The following is an 18,563-nucleotide window of genomic DNA, read 5'->3' as shown; positions in this document are numbered from 1 at the left end:
GGGTATTTTTTTTAAAACTAGGCAAACGAGAAGCCATAGCTCGATGTCTACATATCCAGACCCAGCAAGCTGTCAACGATACACTGTGTGACCTAGCCCATCGTCCCCCTGCAATGACTCAGGGTTGCAACACCGATCCCTGTCCTCCAAGGTATGTATAGCACCTAGTACTCTTGGGACTCATATGTCTGGGCCTTAATCTTTGGCTGTCATCAGCACTCAGAAGCTTCTGCAAGCAGAAGTAATGGAGCTGGGGTTTGGGTGCCAACATACAAAAGCCAGGATACAGTCTCACTCAGAAAGCCAGGCCATTCTGTCTGTTTCACTCTGTAGTCTAGGGTCTTGTGCTTCCTGTTTGCCATATTGACACCTAGAACTAACTGAAAGGTATGGTGAACACTCAAAGTCAGCTTTTTGTACCATACAAGAAGCTACACAGAACACAAAATACTTTTTATACTTGGTTTATGTTTACCCCTATAGCAGACAGAGGTAAACAGGGCAGATCTGAGATAAAATGCTAAAACCCATGAAATGTATGTCCAATCTCTCTTTGTGCTTCTCCCCTCTCTCCTTTTAGAGCAATATCTTCTTTACTTTCAATCCTTTGAGGCTTCCTTTACTTTCCTGTTCTCTAATCCCACATCCCTGTTAAAACAAGAACAACTCTGATGTTGTAGCTTTTAATTTGAAGCTCATGCATACACCTACTGGCTCTCCCCTTGTAAATCTAGTAAATGGCTTTCTCTACTGCTACAGGAATTTTAGCCATCATTGAACAGATAGAGAGAGGAAGCATTTCTTTGGACAAAGGATCTTTCTTCTGACCTTAAAATCGTAATCTCTGCCTAAACCCAATCTCAAGGGTTGCCTATCTTAATGAATTTAGGGAGCATGGGTAGTGGGAAGAGTTGGATAAGAAGGAAAGGAAGGATCCCTTCACTTCATCCCATCATAAAATTATCATTCCCAATTACATAATCTCTTCAAGACACCTCAGAGCTGCCAAAAATTCTTTCCTAAATTCAAATTTGAAAAAGATCAAAAAAGACCTCTATTTAGGTGTGTTAGGGAGTGAAGTCTTTTATCTATATTCTTTCTGGAAGTACTTATGCTGAAGGGAAGAAGGAACTCCCTAATACCTATAATAGATCCAATAAGAGTCCAACTTTCATCCCTACCTCCCTTGAAAATGAAGGTATATACCAGTCCTCCCTTTCTCATTCAGCTCCATGACATCCTCAATATCTAATACTCTGGTGGTGGATCACTATGTGGCGTAGTAGGCATGGTACCTGATTGGAAAGCAAGATTTGAAATCAAATCCTGCCTCAGACACTTGCTAGCTGTGTGACACAACTTCTCTTAGCCTCAACTTTCTTATTTTTAAAATGTGAAGAATAATAGCATTTAAGTTCACAGGGTTATAAGAATCAGCTGAGATAATAACAGAGTATTGTGTGAGTTTTAAAGTGATATCTAAATGCTAACTAATGCTATCATTATTACTTCCTCACTGCCTAAGGGAGACTGAAGTCAATCTTTAACTTGGAGAGCAATATATAGTAATCCTGGAAAAAGTAGACTAGAATCAGATTGTGGAGAGGTTTATATTACAGAGGTCTTATCTTAGAGGCAGTAGGGAATCACAAAAATTTCTTAAGCTGGGAAGTGACATGAACAAACCTGTGCTTTATGAATACCCAGCTGGTAGCTGCGTATAAGATGTAGCAATGAAGGAAGAATCTGAAGGGTAGGCAAAAAGTGATGATCACTTGTAGTGTCTGGGTGAGTGGACAGAGGAGAACTCATGTCTATGCTGGAGGAAGAATTAATGAGAATGGAAGAATGAGAGAGAGAGAGAGAGATTCAAAGACAGACACAGAAAGACATACATAGGGAGAGAGACAGAGAGACACACAGAGAGAAATATAAGATGATAGAATGAAGAGTTGATAAGATTAAGGGGAAAAGTTTGTTTCTCTGTTTTTAGGGTGGGGAAGATGTGGACATGTTTACAGGGATCAAGAAAGGAACCAAGAGATAAAAATGTATTTCAGAGAGAGATACAGGAGTAATAATTGTAAGGACAAAAGTGTTAATGCTGGATTAAGGAAACCAGTAGAAAAGAGTTGGTCCTGGAAAGGAAATAGATTATTTTATTTACCAAAGACTAGAGGAAACTAGGAAAGAACAAACTTAAAATGATACACAATTTGGCCAAGACCATCTTTAATTATAATTTAATGGATCATCTTATCCTGGCCAAGATGGCTAGTAAGTTCCCACAAGTTAGATGGTTCACAGAAGAAGTTGGTTCCCCAAGTCTTCCTATATAAAAACAGAAATGAAGCTTAAAATTCATGTCCTCTCCTTCTAATGAACAGAAGCATAACTTTTTAACTGTATTTCACCCCTTTATATTTTACTGCTGCTGACATTTTATAGGATTCTCTCTGTTCCCTAGCCCTTCCCAAAATAGTTAGCTCAACCCACCCACCTGTGTTTTCTTACTTAAAGAGCAAGCCAAGATGTGGTCACCTTCCCAAAATAGAATTTGGTGGTCATTGAGGAGGGTACCAATTCCCAACTTTTACTTAGATTCTTTATTGCCTAATCTTGTCATAATTTTTTTTTTTAGTTTTCTGCCTTATGGAATTGTGTAGATTTATTCTTTGTTTAATTTAGAAGTCAATCCCTATTCCCTTAATGCCCAGATTTTCCTTTATAATCCTTCGTACATTAAGTATGCACTAATAACTCATGGATCAAAGAAGTCATGGTGAGGATTCCATAAAAAATAAAAAGGATAACAATAAGAGAGTGGTAACTTACTGGTGGGTAAGAGTGGATGGGCAGAGACTGGGGAAACAGCCCTGAGATGTGGATAAGAAAAAGTGTTTGGAAACAAAGGAAACTTATTTGTTAAAGACAATATCCAGAGCTCTTGTTTTTAAATGCATGCCTGTGTTTATGTTTGTATGTGCACACACATTAATGATAATGGACAGAAAGATTAAAAAGTGTGAAAGAAAACTCATTACTGATGCAGATTCTACATGCTAGAGAGCTTCGATAATGAAAAGTGAAAAGTTAAGGATTTGTTTAGTGAGTTTGACTAGTTTGTATCCCTTTCTTATTTTAAGAAGTCAGAATTTTAATATAAAAATCAAGAAGGATTGAAAATTCCGGGCAGGGTTGAACTTAGTCTACACTGCAGGTCTTTGCTCAGCAAGTCAACTCCAGATTTAATAAAGAGCCAGGAAATTGTTTCCTAATGATTCTGAAGAACGTTTTCATTCTGTCCCTTGTAATAACTTGTTGGTTTCCTCTTGTAGTAGCCTATGTGGAGTATCCACCTCAATACATCTCAACACTAGACCTTGCAAGTTATCCTTCTCAGGAATTCCATACCCTGGAGCCCCAGAGCTAGAAATAATTGGGCAGTCAGAATGTGTTGATTTCTTTGGGAAACTGATACTTTGTTTTTGTACAGAGGGAAATATTATGCCTCATTTCAATGATGCAGATTTAATAAACTTTTTCAAAGAGTGGGGATTCGATTGGAAAAAAAGGACATAGTAGAGACAAAGGTCGAAGCCAAAACAAAGGTAAGTTTACGGAAATGTTTGAGGTTCTAAAAACTTGTGGTTGTAGAAATAACAGGAACAGGGTGTTGGATAATATTTTCCATACAAATATTGACTGGCTCCAAGGGCAATGGCTCTAAAACATCACCCAAGGGTAAGGCTCATTGCTGAGATTGTGTTGCACATCCAGCGGGGCTGTTTTTACCCAAAGGCAGCTTTCTTTGGTTTCTTTGCTTCAGCTTTCTGAGGCTGGGTGCTGCATGTTTGATTCACCCTCATTCTCAATGAAACCCATCATTGCCAAGATTCTGCTTCTTCCTGTCTCCAGGAGGGAGTCAGCTGTTCATAAAAACTTGTAGGTGATGTGATATATGATGATTCCTGAAATCTGGGAGGAGCTCTTTTCTCACACAGTCTCAGAAAAGAAATAGAGAAGGTCTCTGCCAGGTGGAAGGAGAAAAAGAAGACGGGAATATCCACCGGTCTTGCATATTAGTGTTTTGAACCACTTGGACCAGCAAGACAAGAATAATTACCAATTTCCCAAATTGCCTAGTGTTGCTGTAGAGGTTCTGCTATTTGCCCTCTTTCTAGAAAAAAAAATAAATGTCCTGCAACTATTCAAAATGGAAAAGATAAATTTAAATCAGATTGCTTTAAATATGTAACATGATCTTCCAGTGAATTTACTTATAATACCACTTTTATTAACATACCCTTGATTGCCTTAGAATCTAGACTGAGAATTTCCAAGGCAAGTCAAGATTTGATGTGGTTGTGGATGAGGATAGTGAACCATGTGAGCTCATGGAGTTGTCTCTCTTCTCTGCCATATTTCTCTTTCTCTATCACCCCTCGGTTGCTTTGGGTAGAGTAGATACTTAATGAGTGGAATGAAAATGTTTTGATTTAGGTATAGCACTCATTGGAGAAATCAGTCTTTATGGGATTTCTGCAGTTTATCCACAGCATAACTTTATGCAGTTTGCCTATTGCTTCTAATTAAAGACCTAGAGAAAGGGAAAAATAATAAACTAATGTCATTAAACACACTGGAACATCCCTTAAACCCTTTATTTTGCAGATAAGGAAATTGAAATCTAGGATGATCAGGTGACAAGTTAAAAGTTACATATTACACTAATGACAGGATCAAAACTAGAACCGAAATCCCCTGACTCCTCATCCAAGGACGTATCCACTTTTGTATTGTAGAACCATAGCATTTTAGTATTGTGAATGTCCTCCTTTTTTATAAAGAGGAAATTAATACCTTTTAGAGATTAAGTGATTTACCTAATGTCAGACAGATAACATGTGGCAGGACTGAGTCAAAGTCAAGTACTCTGACTAAACCCAGCACTCTTCCTCATGCACCAAATGGTTTCCAAGTTCTTAATAGAATTGTAAAAGAGGTTTGCTTCTTAGAGAGCATCAAGAATGCCTACAGAATAAGCAACAGGATAATCTGAGTAATTAAGCCATTTCTTAATAACATTAATATTAGTAACTGAAGTAACATGAAAGTAAGCAAGAAATGTGAAATTTTGTCAGCTTCAAGAACTCCTAGTCTAAGAACTTTCTACCAAGGCAGAACACAATCCTTGTGAACTTTATAGAAAAATCTTGTTAGAAAAATTCTGTCTCTGGAATCAAAAGTTAAGGTTAAAGTCATATAGCAAGTAAATGTCAAAAGAATTCCAACTTCAGCATTATGCTATTTCATCATTTTTCTACTTCTAAAAATACATACTGCAAAATCATAATGATGGCTGGCATTTATATAATATTTTGAATTTTCCAGAAAGCTTTAAACTATATTGTCTTTCTTGGTATGTGACAAAAGAAATATATTTCAGAAGCAATGTTAAGAAAAACTTTGTGAAATCACATAGATGTCTTTGGGGTGAGAACCTAAGTTAATTAGGAAATTATTCTGGTACCTTCATTTCCTCTATCACAAATTGGGCTCAGAAAGGGAAGGTAAATTTCTCAAGTTAGTAAGTGACAGAGATAAGATTTGTATGCATGTTTCCTGACTCTTGGTTCAGTCTTTTCTCTATACCACTAGACTTCAGCTAACATATGATTCAAATTTATTCATCAAATGCTTGTAAATGACATTGATAGCCTACAAAATATTTTTGGTGACTAAATGAATGATCTGATAATAAAAAAAGAAATAACTTTACTTTTGTCAGAACTTATATTTTTGTTTCATTTGAGAGAACTGGCATTCTTAACAGAAATTCTAGGAAGCCAGAGGCTACTGAGATATGTTGCACTTTTTGCCTGACCCCTTCAATGATATATGACTCAAATCTTCTTTTTATTAAAGTTGTTTATTTTGAAAAACACATGCATAGATAATTTTCAACATTCACCTTTGCAAAACCTTATGTTCCAAATTTTTTTCTTTCCCTTTTCCCCACTTCCTCTCCTAGAAGGCAAATAATCCAATATGTTAAATATGTGCAATTTTTCTATGTATATTTCCACAATTCCCATAGTGCATAAGAAAAATCAGATCAAAAAGGAAAAAAAAATGACAAAAAAACGAAATTCAAGCAAACAACAATAAAAAGGTTAAAATACTATTTTATGATCCGCATTCACTAGGACTCAAATTTTTGGTGAGAAAGAATCTCATGCCATTTATGTGTGATGACCTCTTTGTGTGACATTAGTACCAGAAAAGCAGAACTCAGGTTCTATTAGCATGGATAGAGCCATGGATATAGCCCTTATTTCTTTTTACCTTCTTAGACCTGTCCTTTGTTTTTATTACTATAACTTATTGCTAAACTTTTTCAGAAGCCATTCTGAGATTCAGGAGTAATACCTACTTTAGGAAATAGATACTCATATCTGAAGTCCCATTGAGGGAGCTAGGTGACACTATAGTGCATAGAAGGCCAGGCTTGGAAGTTAAGAAGATTCCTCTTTCTGAGTTCAGATTTGACTTCAGACATTTACTAGCTGTGTGAAAATGGGCAAGTCATTTTACCCTGTTTGCCTTAATTCTTCATCTGTAAAATTAATTGGAGAAAAAAAATGGCAAATCCCTCCAGTATCTTTGCCCCCCACCTCAAAAAAAAAATAAACAAACCCAGATGAACATTTCTAAAAATGACTGAACAACTTGTTACCAGGTGTCAGACATAAAATCATAAATCAGGTGTTAGACATAAATCAGATGTACTTAATCTAGTAAAACATTGAGCAAGATTATAAGGTTTTTGTGTTTAAGTGTTAGTGCCTAGTTTTTGTATTCTTCATATGACCATTTATGTGTGGAATATTTGACCTTAGAAATCAGCTTTAATAATCTGCATCTCAAATTATTGATTGACCATTTGACAAATCTTGTTTATGATTTTAGTGGTCTACTATTAACCTAGAGAAGAATATTTCCCTAACAGGGGAGTCTGTTCTGTTCCATGTTATATATCCTATGTTTCTGAATGGAAATTCAGAGGATAGAATGTCTTTATTTTTACAATTTACTTTTAGATTTCTGTCCTAGCATTATTTTATTAAATATATTTTGATACTTAAGTGTAGGATGTTTAGTCTGCAAAGCCCAGATCATGATTCTTGTCACTCAACTAGATTTGAAATTATCAAACAGATGCCTATTAGTTTAAACTTTCCTTCATTTTCAGAATTTATTGTGTTTAAAAATGACTTCATAAAATCTCAAACTTGGAAGTAACTTTAGAGGGCTTACCTAGCTTTCTTAGCAGTGCATGAATCCTTTCTGTGGTGTCCATGAGCAATAATAACCAATCAGTAAACATTTTAAAGTGCTTGTTATATGCCAGGTACTATGCTAGGTGTGGGATGTAGATGGGGAGGGAGGTTAAGATGGGAGAGAGGAAGGAAATATTCCTTACTTGCAAGGACCTTTCATTCTTAGAAGGAATCATCTAGTCTTTTTCCAGCAACTCTGATGTCAGGCAGTCCATTATCTCAAGAGGACTCCTGATCCATTCTTGGAAAATATTCCATATTTGGTGATAAAATCTTCCTTCCAATTAATTTTGCCCATTGATTCTAATTCTGCCCTCTGGGACTATACAGAATAAGTTTCACTCACCACTTCTTCATTACTTGAAGATTACATCTTTTCACAAGTCTAATGTTCCCATCTTCCTTCAACTCATCTTCACATGATATAGTTTCTGGAAGCCTTACTATCGTGGTCTTCCTTTAAACATATTACAGTCTGTCAGTGTTCTTCAAGCAAAGCTAAGTACACAACCTAATTAAAATCTATCCTCCTTTATCCTAGAGGCTACTTTTATTCTTGCAGTCTAAAATTTCATTACTCTTTTGACAACTTTGCTACTTTTTTGAGTCAGTGTTTAGCTTGAATTCAACTAAACCCCTAGATCTTTTTCCCATCTGGTACTGTCTAACCACATCCACACAATCCTAGCCCCACATCATGAACTTCTCTTGCTAATATACAACTTGATATGTTTTCTTTATCTCACAGCCAGCATGTATGGAATTGCATACATAGCTCTTTTAAGAGTGGTTTCAAAACATTTTCTCCCTCAGAAAAAATTCTTCCCTATTCTAGAGGTTGATCTAATCTCCCAAGCCAGAAACAGTCTTTCTTTCCTTTGAACTCCAATAATATTTTGTTGGCATGTCTTAGGCACATTTTTTAAAAAAAAATTTTAATCTTTTATTCTAGTTATTTGTCAATTTATCTTCTCTATCTTCCTAGACTACAAGCTTCTGGAGGGCAGGAATTATATCTTATTTATTTTTGTTTGCACCTTAATGTCTAATGAAAAGTCCTATTCATTGTAGATACACGATAAATGTTTCTTAAACTAAATTTGTAGCATTTGTGTTAAGGCTAAAAAAAAGTCTTCCTTCCCAGGTTGATTCTTTTGTGAAGCCAAACTAAGCCATCTTTTGCCTCGAATCTTATCTGTCCTTTAAGAATGGGCATTGCCTCAGAAAAACTGAGATCTGGGAAAGACCTTAATTTTAAAAGACCAAGGTCCCTCCCTGTATCCCAAGCGGTCATCAATCATCTTGACCTGTCTTGCCATTGGGCTTCAATGAGTGAGACTGGTGACTTTGTACAGTTCTACCTTACTGAAATCCAATTCAGTTGCAAGTCATCAACCTTCTGATGACATTGAGAATGTCCTGATGTCTTTGAGAATGAAGGATGAACAACAACAGACAGCAACAAAGTAGAACAAGTACAAATTTAACATAGTTCTTTATTTTAGTTACCAACAAAGAGCTTTCTAGTTCTCTAGACTTCTCCTTGCTATGAATTTTGCATATGATTTTGATATAAAACATTAGAGAAATTCCATTATACTTTGCATTGAATATGAAAATATGTTCATTCAACTAAAATATAGTTTAGCATTTTGAATCTAGATACATATAAACTTGTTTTGTTTGCTTTTTTTCTAACAAAAATGTGTAATTTCTTGTAGTTCATTTGTGAATCTCAAGGTTGATGTTAGGATTCTAAGACTTAGAGCCAGAAGGGCTTTTCCATTGTACAGAAAAGAAATCAATCAATCTTCTTGATGCTTCCAGTTTAAAGGTTTAGTTGGGAAGAAGGAAAATCTCTAGATTATAAGTTATCAAAAAGATTCTTACAAGCCAAGGCAGCACTTCATCTTTCCTTCTCTTGTGAGAATGACTCTGCATTGGAGGTCAAAATGCATTTTGCTTTAGAACAGGACAGAACTATCCAGAGTATAGGAATTGTAATGATAGCTAGCTTTTCATCAAAGTTTTACTCATTGCATACCACTTGGAATTTGTTTGGGGGAGTAAATATTAGATTATATATATATGAATGCCATTCTTTAAAATTTTTATTTATCATTCTAAAAAATTAAGACTACAACATTTTTTGGGGAAACGAGAGTCCTTGGGAAATAACAGAAAAAAAACAAACTGTTTTTTTCCCGAATCTTTCCGTTTGTTTTTTTTTCCCCAGGCCTTCACATCTCTATTGCCAGTTTCCCCTCCTTGGATTATGCTTGGTAAGCAGCTGTCCTAGTTTTTCTGTTTATTTGCAAATATTTTTTAAAATATATTTCATTAAAAAAAAATTTTCATTCTCCCAAGATTTTATCTGAAGTAAATCTCATTGACCTAATTAATGCTTTATATATGATCTTACCAGAAGAGGTGAATAGTTTTAGAGTGATCTGAGTGAATTAAGATAGGTGACTGGAAGCTTTCCTGAAATGGACTTTTTAAGCTTTTAAAATTGCTTTTAATAATCATACACATCATCCTTATCTTTGTGTTCTTTTCAAAAGGAAACAAAAGCTTCACTAATTATAGGCTAGCCTATCAGGACTTGGTGGACAGCCTTGTGTTTTACTTTTGTTTTTCTGAAGGACCCTCATAAATGGATGGGATTCTTCTTTGAGAAACATCACGGACATTTCTTGTGTTAAAAACAATGGTTCTGTATTTTATGTGTGTATGTGTGTGTCTCTGTGTGTTGCCTTTTTTTTAATTGAGATTTTTTGTGGCTTTTGAGATTTTACCCTGAGGATGAAGTGTGTTAGGCAGGGAAAGGGAGCTCTGAAATCAGTAGAACTCCCATTCACTGTTGCTCCTGGCATCTGAGCACCTTTTCCTAGAACATGGCTGTACTCTTTTATGTTTTGGCACAGGTGGCAAACAGGGTCCTGGAGACCATGCTCCGCAACTTGTGGTGTGGGAATACAGACCAGAGACGTGTACTGCCTGCAGCCCGGGGAACCCCTTGTCCCTTCTGAAGAGTGCAAAGATGAAAAGCCTCATGTTTTGCAAGCTTGCAATCAGTTTGACTGTCCCCCTGGCTGGCACATAGAAGAGTGGCAACAGGTACAGCAGCTGATGTTCCTCAAGCTAGAGGGGCATTACCCTCCACAAAGAGATAAATGCAAAGTTAGCAACGCCAGCCTTACCCATTTTCCCCTGCCCCTCTCTCTCAGTGTTCTAGGACCTGTGGTGGAGGAACTCAGTATCGAAGAGTGACCTGTAGGCAGCTGCTGACAGATGGCAGCTTTCTGAACCTGTCGGATGCATTGTGTCAAGAACCCAGAGCATCATCCCATAAGTCTTGTGCAAGAACTGACTGTCCACCTCAGTTAGTTTTAGGAGAGTGGTCCAAGGTTAGTGGCCTATATGTAGTCAGAAGACTTTTCATACTATGTTTTTGTATGAATATTTCAAGAAACTTCCAAAAATAAAACTAAAAAGGTTTAATAGTTTTTGTACAAAGAAGAATTCTCTTAATACATAATAATATGGGTTATATCTTTCTAACACATAATAATATATATACATATTAATACTAATTATTGTATTATTAATGTATTAATATATATTGCATATTAATACATATTAATAATGTATATTTCTTAATCACTTTAGTATTGGCAACTCACATTCCTCTCAACTACTTGATGAGGTTGGCAGGGGAGGTGTTATTTTTTTTACAAGGGGAAACTGAGCCCCAGAGAAATTAGGTGATTTGCTCAGATTCATAAAGCTAATAATTGTCCTGGATGGGACTTGAATTTTGAGGCTTCTAAAGTGGGTCACTAAGAGAATTTCAGGGCTTATCTTCCTCCCTTCACTCTCCCCCCAGGGTAGTAAGATCTTTGAAAAGATGTTGCATAATTATGTCTCTGGGTGCTATTTCAGGAAATTCTGCTCAGGTATGGTTTAGAGTAGATCACCTCTGAGTCCTTTCAAACTGTGTGATTCCATGATTTAGTGATTTTTCCACTGATTGATTCTCTGGCTTTGTTTGAAGGTCTCCCCAGCTCCTTTCTAATTACCTTCCTCAGGTAGTATTTGAATGAGAGACTCAGAGGAGCTCAATAACCTGAATTTTCAATGGCTGCAGATAATTTTACAATATACAAAAAGTTTATTCACTCTGTATCCTTAATTAAACTGGTAGATGCCATGAAATGCCTCTGTAGAGTAGAGAGAACACTAGACTAGGAGGTCAGAAACATGGCTTCTAGTCCCATGCCAATGCTTTGTAAACCTTGGTATTTTATCGACGTAGGCCTCAGTTTTTCCTATAAAAGAAGAAAATTAGTTTAGGGGAGTCGTAAAATACTTTGCAGTTTTAAACTTGAGTGATCTGAAACCTCATTCTGTATCATTCCATAGCATCCTCCCAACTTATTCCTTTTGTCTATTCAAAGCTAACTCTTCTTTGAAGGTCCATCTTAAGTACCACTTCCCCTGAACAGTTTTCTGTGACTTGTCTGTTTCTAAATCACTCTAACCTTCTTTGAATTACTTTAGCTCCTGTCGGTACTCCTCCTTTTAGTCCTCATGGTGTATGATCTAACTTGTTAGCTCTGAATGTATATTTTATCTTCACAAAAGTGTAAGTACCGCTAGAGTAGAGAACATGCCTTTCCCTTCTTTTGTGGCCAACACTATAACTTGTACACTTTTGGGGCCAGATTCAGGAACTTTAACAAGCAAATGTTGAGTTAAACTGCATTTCATCAGGAGGGAGTGAAACCTGTACAATTGCCATGTGAGCTATTTAGCAAAAGATTTCCTGCACAGAAGCAAAGTGTCCTGTTGACTGGGATCTCCATAATTATCTGTGGTCTTAGTTAAGTTGCCTGGGAATTTCATGGATTTCAGTTCTCCCATTTATCAAGAAGTCAGGAAAGGTACTGGAGTGATTCATGAAGTCCTTTGCAGATACACAGTGTTTCCTAAGTATGAACTAAGAAAAAGGTATATCTGGGACAAAGCTCCAAACTTCATGAAATGGAGTTAAATCGCTTTTGGTATGGAATTAAAGTCATATACATTTATATTCAAAGAAGTAATTAAAAACAAACAAAAAAAAAGTTCTTAACCTGCTTAGGTTTTGGGTAGGAAAGACAGGTTGTCAAGGCAACAAAATTGATTAAGGAACAAAGTGAGCACCCAGATCAGCTTAACCCCATCAAGACACTCAGTCCAACCACAGACCACATTTCTATGTGAGACCATTAATGGGGTATGATCAAGGGAATTGTGTGCACATGATTTCATTTTCAACCTTTCTTTCAAAAACAAAATCCTTACTGGGGCTCAGAAACAACAGGATGCATATACAGTTGGTAGGAAAGGAATTTAACATTTTTGTAGCATTCCCGTTTTCTCTTTTCTATTGAAATTTCCTCTCATTTTGAAGTTATTTTTTTTTCTTTCTTTGGCATAGTACTTGACACCTAATTGCTGCCTGTGTCTATGACTGCCTGCCAAGTCCATGTGCCAAGGGAATTCTCACCTTAAAGGCAGCTAGCTATTATTCATTGTAGCCTCTGAATAGCTCTATTGCAAGATTATAGCTAACCATTTAGACCTGTGCATTCAAAGGTAGGTAAATAGCTCAGAGTATCTACATTTCTAGCTGACCTTTCTCCAGCCTGTGATCACCCTTCACTCACTGAAACTGGCTTCATTTACAAAAAGTTTTTTAGAATGTTAGCATTGGGAAGGCCCTTACAGAACATCTAACTCAGCCCCTTTATCATTCACTTGAGGAAACTTCATCCCAGAAAGGGACAGTGGGGTGAGGTAGGGAATAATAATATCCAAGGCCATACATTTCAACTATATTTCTTCCAGCATTGGTAAGGAGTCTGGGAATTTGAACTGATAACAATACTAATAACTCACTTTCCTATGACACTTTATAGAATAAGTCGCTATCTAACAATCTTGTGAGTAGGTAGACAAGTGTTATTTCTATTTTACAGATGAGGAAACTGGAGATCAAATTAGTAAACTGATTTCAGCAAGCTCATAGAAGCAGAATCAAGATGGAATCCCAGATCTTATACCTCCAAATATAGTTGTTCCCCCCCCCCCCACTGGACTTTATGCAGCTTACAGAAAAAAAAGAAATAAATATCAATGCTGGGTTCCTAGATTCTGGAGCTATTTGATGTGCCTGAGTTCTTTGCATTTATTTCCTCACCACCTATGAGATGCAATGTAGAACTATAGAAGGTACAGTGGATTTGGAACCAGATGAAGATTTGAATCCCACCTTTGACACACACTGCCTTGTGACCTTGGGCCTCAGTTCTTCAACTATAAAAGCAGGGGATTGGACTGGATGGTCACTGAGGTTCCTTCTGCTCAGAATCTAATCTATCTCCTTGATGTCTATACTTTCCACTTTCCTCCTAATGAAACTCCCAACTCATTTTTTTTCACCCCTAGTGAATTGGCTGTTATTCTCCCCAATCACTTTTTCTCAGTTTCCATCTCCATTACCTTTCTGCAGAATTCGATAATACTGATCTCTCCCACTTGACTCTCTTGCTTTCTCTTATTTGACCTTCTGTATCTCCTTTTCTAGTTGTTCTTGTTCACTCTTGGAGGTACCTCAGAGGCTCAGCCTTTGCTCTGTGCTCTTCCTGATCCAGTTCTCTTGACAGATGTCACTTCTGTGCTTATTGTCTCTACCTCCATTTTAAACACAGACCATTGTCCATTGTTCTGACTTTTTCATGTGCTTATGTCTTATCTTACCATCCAGAAGGGAAGCTCCCAGAGATCATGAACCATGACTTGTGTTTCTTTGTGTTTTTCATTGCCTAGAAAGTTGTTAAATATGAATTTGAAACATGATTTCATTGGTACAGGGAACAATCAGAAAGAACATTCCCTCTACCAATATAGATGAAGACTTAGAGATTTGCCTAATTAGAGTTGTCTAAGAAACTTCCTTTTCTCTCTCCTTTCTTCCCTCCTTTTCTCTCTCTCTCTCTCTCTCTCTCTCTCTCTCTCTCTCTCTCTCTCTCTCTTTTCTTTCTCCCCTTCTCTCCCTACACACACACACACACACAAACAAAAAAACAAAACCCTCTTTTGGGGGTATATGGCTTTAAAACTATATTCTAAGTCATTTAATGTTTAATATTGTCAATATTGATAGATAAATCCTACATAAACAAAAGCTCTTTGGAGTCCTCAGCTAATTTATAAAAATGTAAAAGCTTCCTCAGGTCTGAGAGAGTCATAATAGTAATTATAATAATAAAAATATGATCAATAAATAATAAACTTTTTATGGTGCTTTAATATTTGTGAAACACTTTACATACATCATTTTATTGGATCATTGCAGCATTCTTAGTATCATCATCCTTGTTGAGGATACTGATCTGGTAGTAGGTTAATTGTGGCTAGTACCTGAACATGGGCCTTCTTGTCTCCAAGTACAGTATGCTGTCCATTGTACAACATAACTGCCTCTCAGGTTAAGAGATTTGCCTAGGTTCACATGATCTGTAAATACCGGAGGAGTTACTTGAGCCCTTTATCCACTGCTCCCTGCTACTAAAAAGTTGAATTATTATTGAACAAATGATGAGACTTACAAAAGACACCCAGTTCCTTATGTTCTACTCCCTATTACAAGGAGAACTGATGAAAAATCATAGACTTTTAGATAAAAAAAAAACTTTAAGGATCATCTGATTAAACCCCCTTGTCTTATAAGCCCAGAGGTGAAATAATGATATGTAATTTGGAGTCAGGACAATTTGGGTTTAAATCTGAACTTAGACACTTCATGGTTTTGTTACCCTGGGCTGTTAGCCTCTTGTTAATTCCTCTAAGTCTCCATTTTTTCCTTCTATAAATTGAAGGTAGTAATCGTATTATTATAGTGTCAGTAGGCTATTGTGTGGGATAGATGGGGCTCAAATGAGTTAATATATTATTATTTCATATTACTTTAACAGTGATACACAGAAGCAGAGCTAAGACTAGAACCAAAGTCTTTTAACTCCCCATTCAGTCTTCCCCTTCCAGGTTGATAATTTTTGACAAGGTCTTAATCAGTGAATTTGTGTCAGTCACACATTCCTATTAAAGACTTTAACTTAAAAAGGCCAAGGCTTCCCACTGCATCTAGGGTCATCTCCAGTCATTCTGACCTATATCTGGCCACTGAACCCAGATAGTGTGGAGGGGAAAGTGAGGCAGATGATCTTGCCCACCCTCCCTCCCTTAAATCCAATTCACTTTGTCATGGCATCCCTTTGCTGATGTCATGGTTGTCTTCCAGAACAAAAGATAAACAACAAATAAGGAAAAAGGAAAACCTTTTGGAGGCTATTTTGAGTAAAATGACCATTTATTTGAATGCACTTACTTTAAAAATAATTAGAAGCCAATTATGACTATGAACAAGGTAATTCCCATGACAAATGGCATTACAAGAAAAACAGTTATGAAGTCTGAGTAACAAAAATCCAGAAAGTGGCTCTTTCACTTGAAACTTTACATTTGTGAAAGTCTTACACATCTCTAAAGTTTAACCTCCCATAGAATTCACTGTAGTTGAGTTTGACATGGACCAGATTAGAACCTTATTTTATTCCATTGCATTTTCCCTTTTACAGTGTTCTGTAACTTGTGGTGTTGGGATTCAGAGAAGGAAGCCCATCTGTCAAAAGCTGACCTCCAAAGGTCGCAACATCACGCTTAGCGGGTCACTGTGTAGGGGTCGGCTGCATGCGCCTCTCGTAAGATCTTGCCGGATGACAATGTGTAATAGTAAGTATATGTGTTTTTAATTTTTCTCTCTCGCTCCCAATTCAAAAAAAAAAATCTAAAGAAAAAAATTTTAAATAGTAAGTATAGTCCTATCATGTCTTCAATTAAAATGTTTAGCTTAATGATCTGAATTATCTGAATATTAAAGTACAGATTTTGCATAACTACCAAAAGTTTTTTTTTTGTCTTCACATTAGAGTGTTTCTAATCAGTTGATTAAGATGGTCAAAGATGAGAAATTCACAAAGGTATTCTACACTAATGAAGTCTATAATTATAATCTATAATTAGATTTCTTGTCTGTTCTTGCTTGCATTTACAATTTCTGCCTCTTGGGTTTTGTTTTTATTTTTCCAATATTTGGACCTGACCTCCCCTCAGAATGCTTTCTTCCTGGTTTTCTAACATTTGATGTTTGTGAAGTTAACTACATAACTGATGTTAAAATTATTCCTAATTTCACTTCATAGGATTTAGATTCATGAGATCTAGAGAGTAAGTTGTCCAATTTTTTCATTTTGTATGAGGCCTATAGGAATAGATCGACCTTCTCAAACTTCACAGGTAGTAAAGAGCAAAACTGAGATTGGAACTTGATCCTTTAACTCCAAATCTAATGTTTTTACCATTATGCTCATAACATCTTTATATTTGAGCTTTAATAGCAAAGAAAGAGCAAAAGTTTAGTGTTTTTATTAAAAATGAACCAACATCAGAATTGAATTAAAAGTGAAATGTTACTACATTAAAAAAAAATACAAGACCTTAAACATATTATAAGGTGAGAGCATTGTTGAAGTATAAAATTGATAATTTTCATTATTTTAAATTAAATCTTTTTGTGTAAATAAAACTTCTTCAGCCAAGAATAAATAGAAGGAATGCAGAAAATTGGAGGAAAAAATTTCCACAGGCAATCTCTCAAAAAGAATGTAATTAGGTTGGAATATTGTTGTGGTGTAGGAAATGATGAGCTGGTTGATTTAGAAAGACATGGAAAGACTTGGATATATTAAAGGAGATACTATCTACCTTCAGATAAATTATAACAAGTGGAAATAAGCATAGTATAGTCTTATATGTGTCTATGTTTATAGATATCTATGTATATTGTGTATGTATCTATGCTTTATTATAGCCTTCTTAGCAGCAGGAGGGAGGAAAAGGAGGAGAAAAAAATAAAATTAAAAGTTCTTAGCAAAGAACAAAAGAAAACTTATATGAAAGCAAAGAAAAACTGAATAGCTTTGAAAATAATGTGCAGTATTTATTATAGAGGTTTTCTTGAAATGGAAATTTATTGGATTCTCTCGTGTTTTGCTGTGTAGATAGCATTTTCTCACCTTTAATTTTGTACTTAAGTTTAAAATAAATTTAAAATTTTTAAAAATACAAAATTTAACTTAAATAGCTTTGTTAAACAAGATAATAAATTCATTATAGCTTATTAGAGAGAAAGTGCTACTCTTTCCAAATACTTAAAATAATGACAAAACTCTAAATACATATATATTTCAAATGAGACTGTTTAGATTTGATGCCTAGAATTTAATAAATAAGAAATAGGATGAGCATAGAAATATATTAGTCTCCTGGAAGTCAATAATTTCCCATTTCTTTTTCTCACCATCCCACTTCTTGATGCCTTCACATATTAATCTTCAAAAAATAGGTTTAATTATATGAAGGTCCATCATGGAAGATACTGTTAAAAATAATTATTAAGAGAAATTTAGTCTAATAAGATGAAATATTTGGTTAATGCTATCTAAAATATCTGCTTATATATAGCTTTCTCAGTCACTCAAAAAAACAAAATAAGAAATACAATAATTATTGGTTCATGCATCATTTGAAACTTCTTTTATTGCACGTCTTTTAAGTTGGCATTGCAAAAGTCTGAGGTTCCAAACATCACTTAAATAAAGCCCCAAGGAATTCTGGAATGTCCTTGGCATGTAGTGTAATATAAAATTTTGAGTTACATATTTATTTGAATTTTATTAATTGTGGATAGTTACATAGCTGTGTGGCTAGTCAGTAAACTGCTTAGAGGAGAGTCATATTAAAATAACATTGGAAGTTTCCACTAAAATAATATCAGGACAACATATGGGAATCTGTAGTAGTTATTAGGGCATGAAATGAGGTGCAGGAGAAATTATAAGTTAGCAAAAAAAATGCTTAAATAAATGCCTTTATAGATTGTAACCCTCCTTTAGCTTTGTAAACCATCCTCATCATGGAGTCAGGCAAAAATGTACACCCATTATCCAGAGAGAGTACCATGCTGCTGTTCTTGTCATCACTTCAATACTTCCCTAGCTTCCCCAGAAGATCAGACTTGGTTAGCAGACCCTCATCTTGTGTAGATAGAGC

General features: G+C 35.7%; 1 protein-coding gene across 4 annotated transcripts in view; it reads left to right on the top strand.

The window, feature by feature from the left end:
* ADAMTSL3 (ADAMTS like 3) overlaps nucleotides 1-18,563 on the top strand; it is a 542,401-nt gene that overhangs the window by 441,561 nt on the left and 82,277 nt on the right. For all 4 annotated transcript variants that reach the window (XM_031955661.1, XM_023496559.2, XM_023496553.2 and 1 more), the window contains 4 exons: nucleotides 22-151; nucleotides 10,271-10,463; nucleotides 10,574-10,753; nucleotides 16,031-16,184. In XM_031955661.1, coding sequence (XP_031811521.1) covers nucleotides 22-151; nucleotides 10,271-10,463; nucleotides 10,574-10,753; nucleotides 16,031-16,184 — 657 coding nt within the window. The remainder of the gene's footprint in view (nucleotides 1-21; nucleotides 152-10,270; nucleotides 10,464-10,573; nucleotides 10,754-16,030; nucleotides 16,185-18,563) is intronic.

Source organism: Sarcophilus harrisii, chromosome 2, assembly GCF_902635505.1.
Source record: "Sarcophilus harrisii chromosome 2, mSarHar1.11, whole genome shotgun sequence".
Lineage (NCBI taxonomy): Eukaryota > Metazoa > Chordata > Mammalia > Dasyuromorphia > Dasyuridae > Sarcophilus > Sarcophilus harrisii.
Note: the sequence above shows the minus strand (reverse complement) of the source record. Positions and strands in the feature narration are given on the sequence as shown.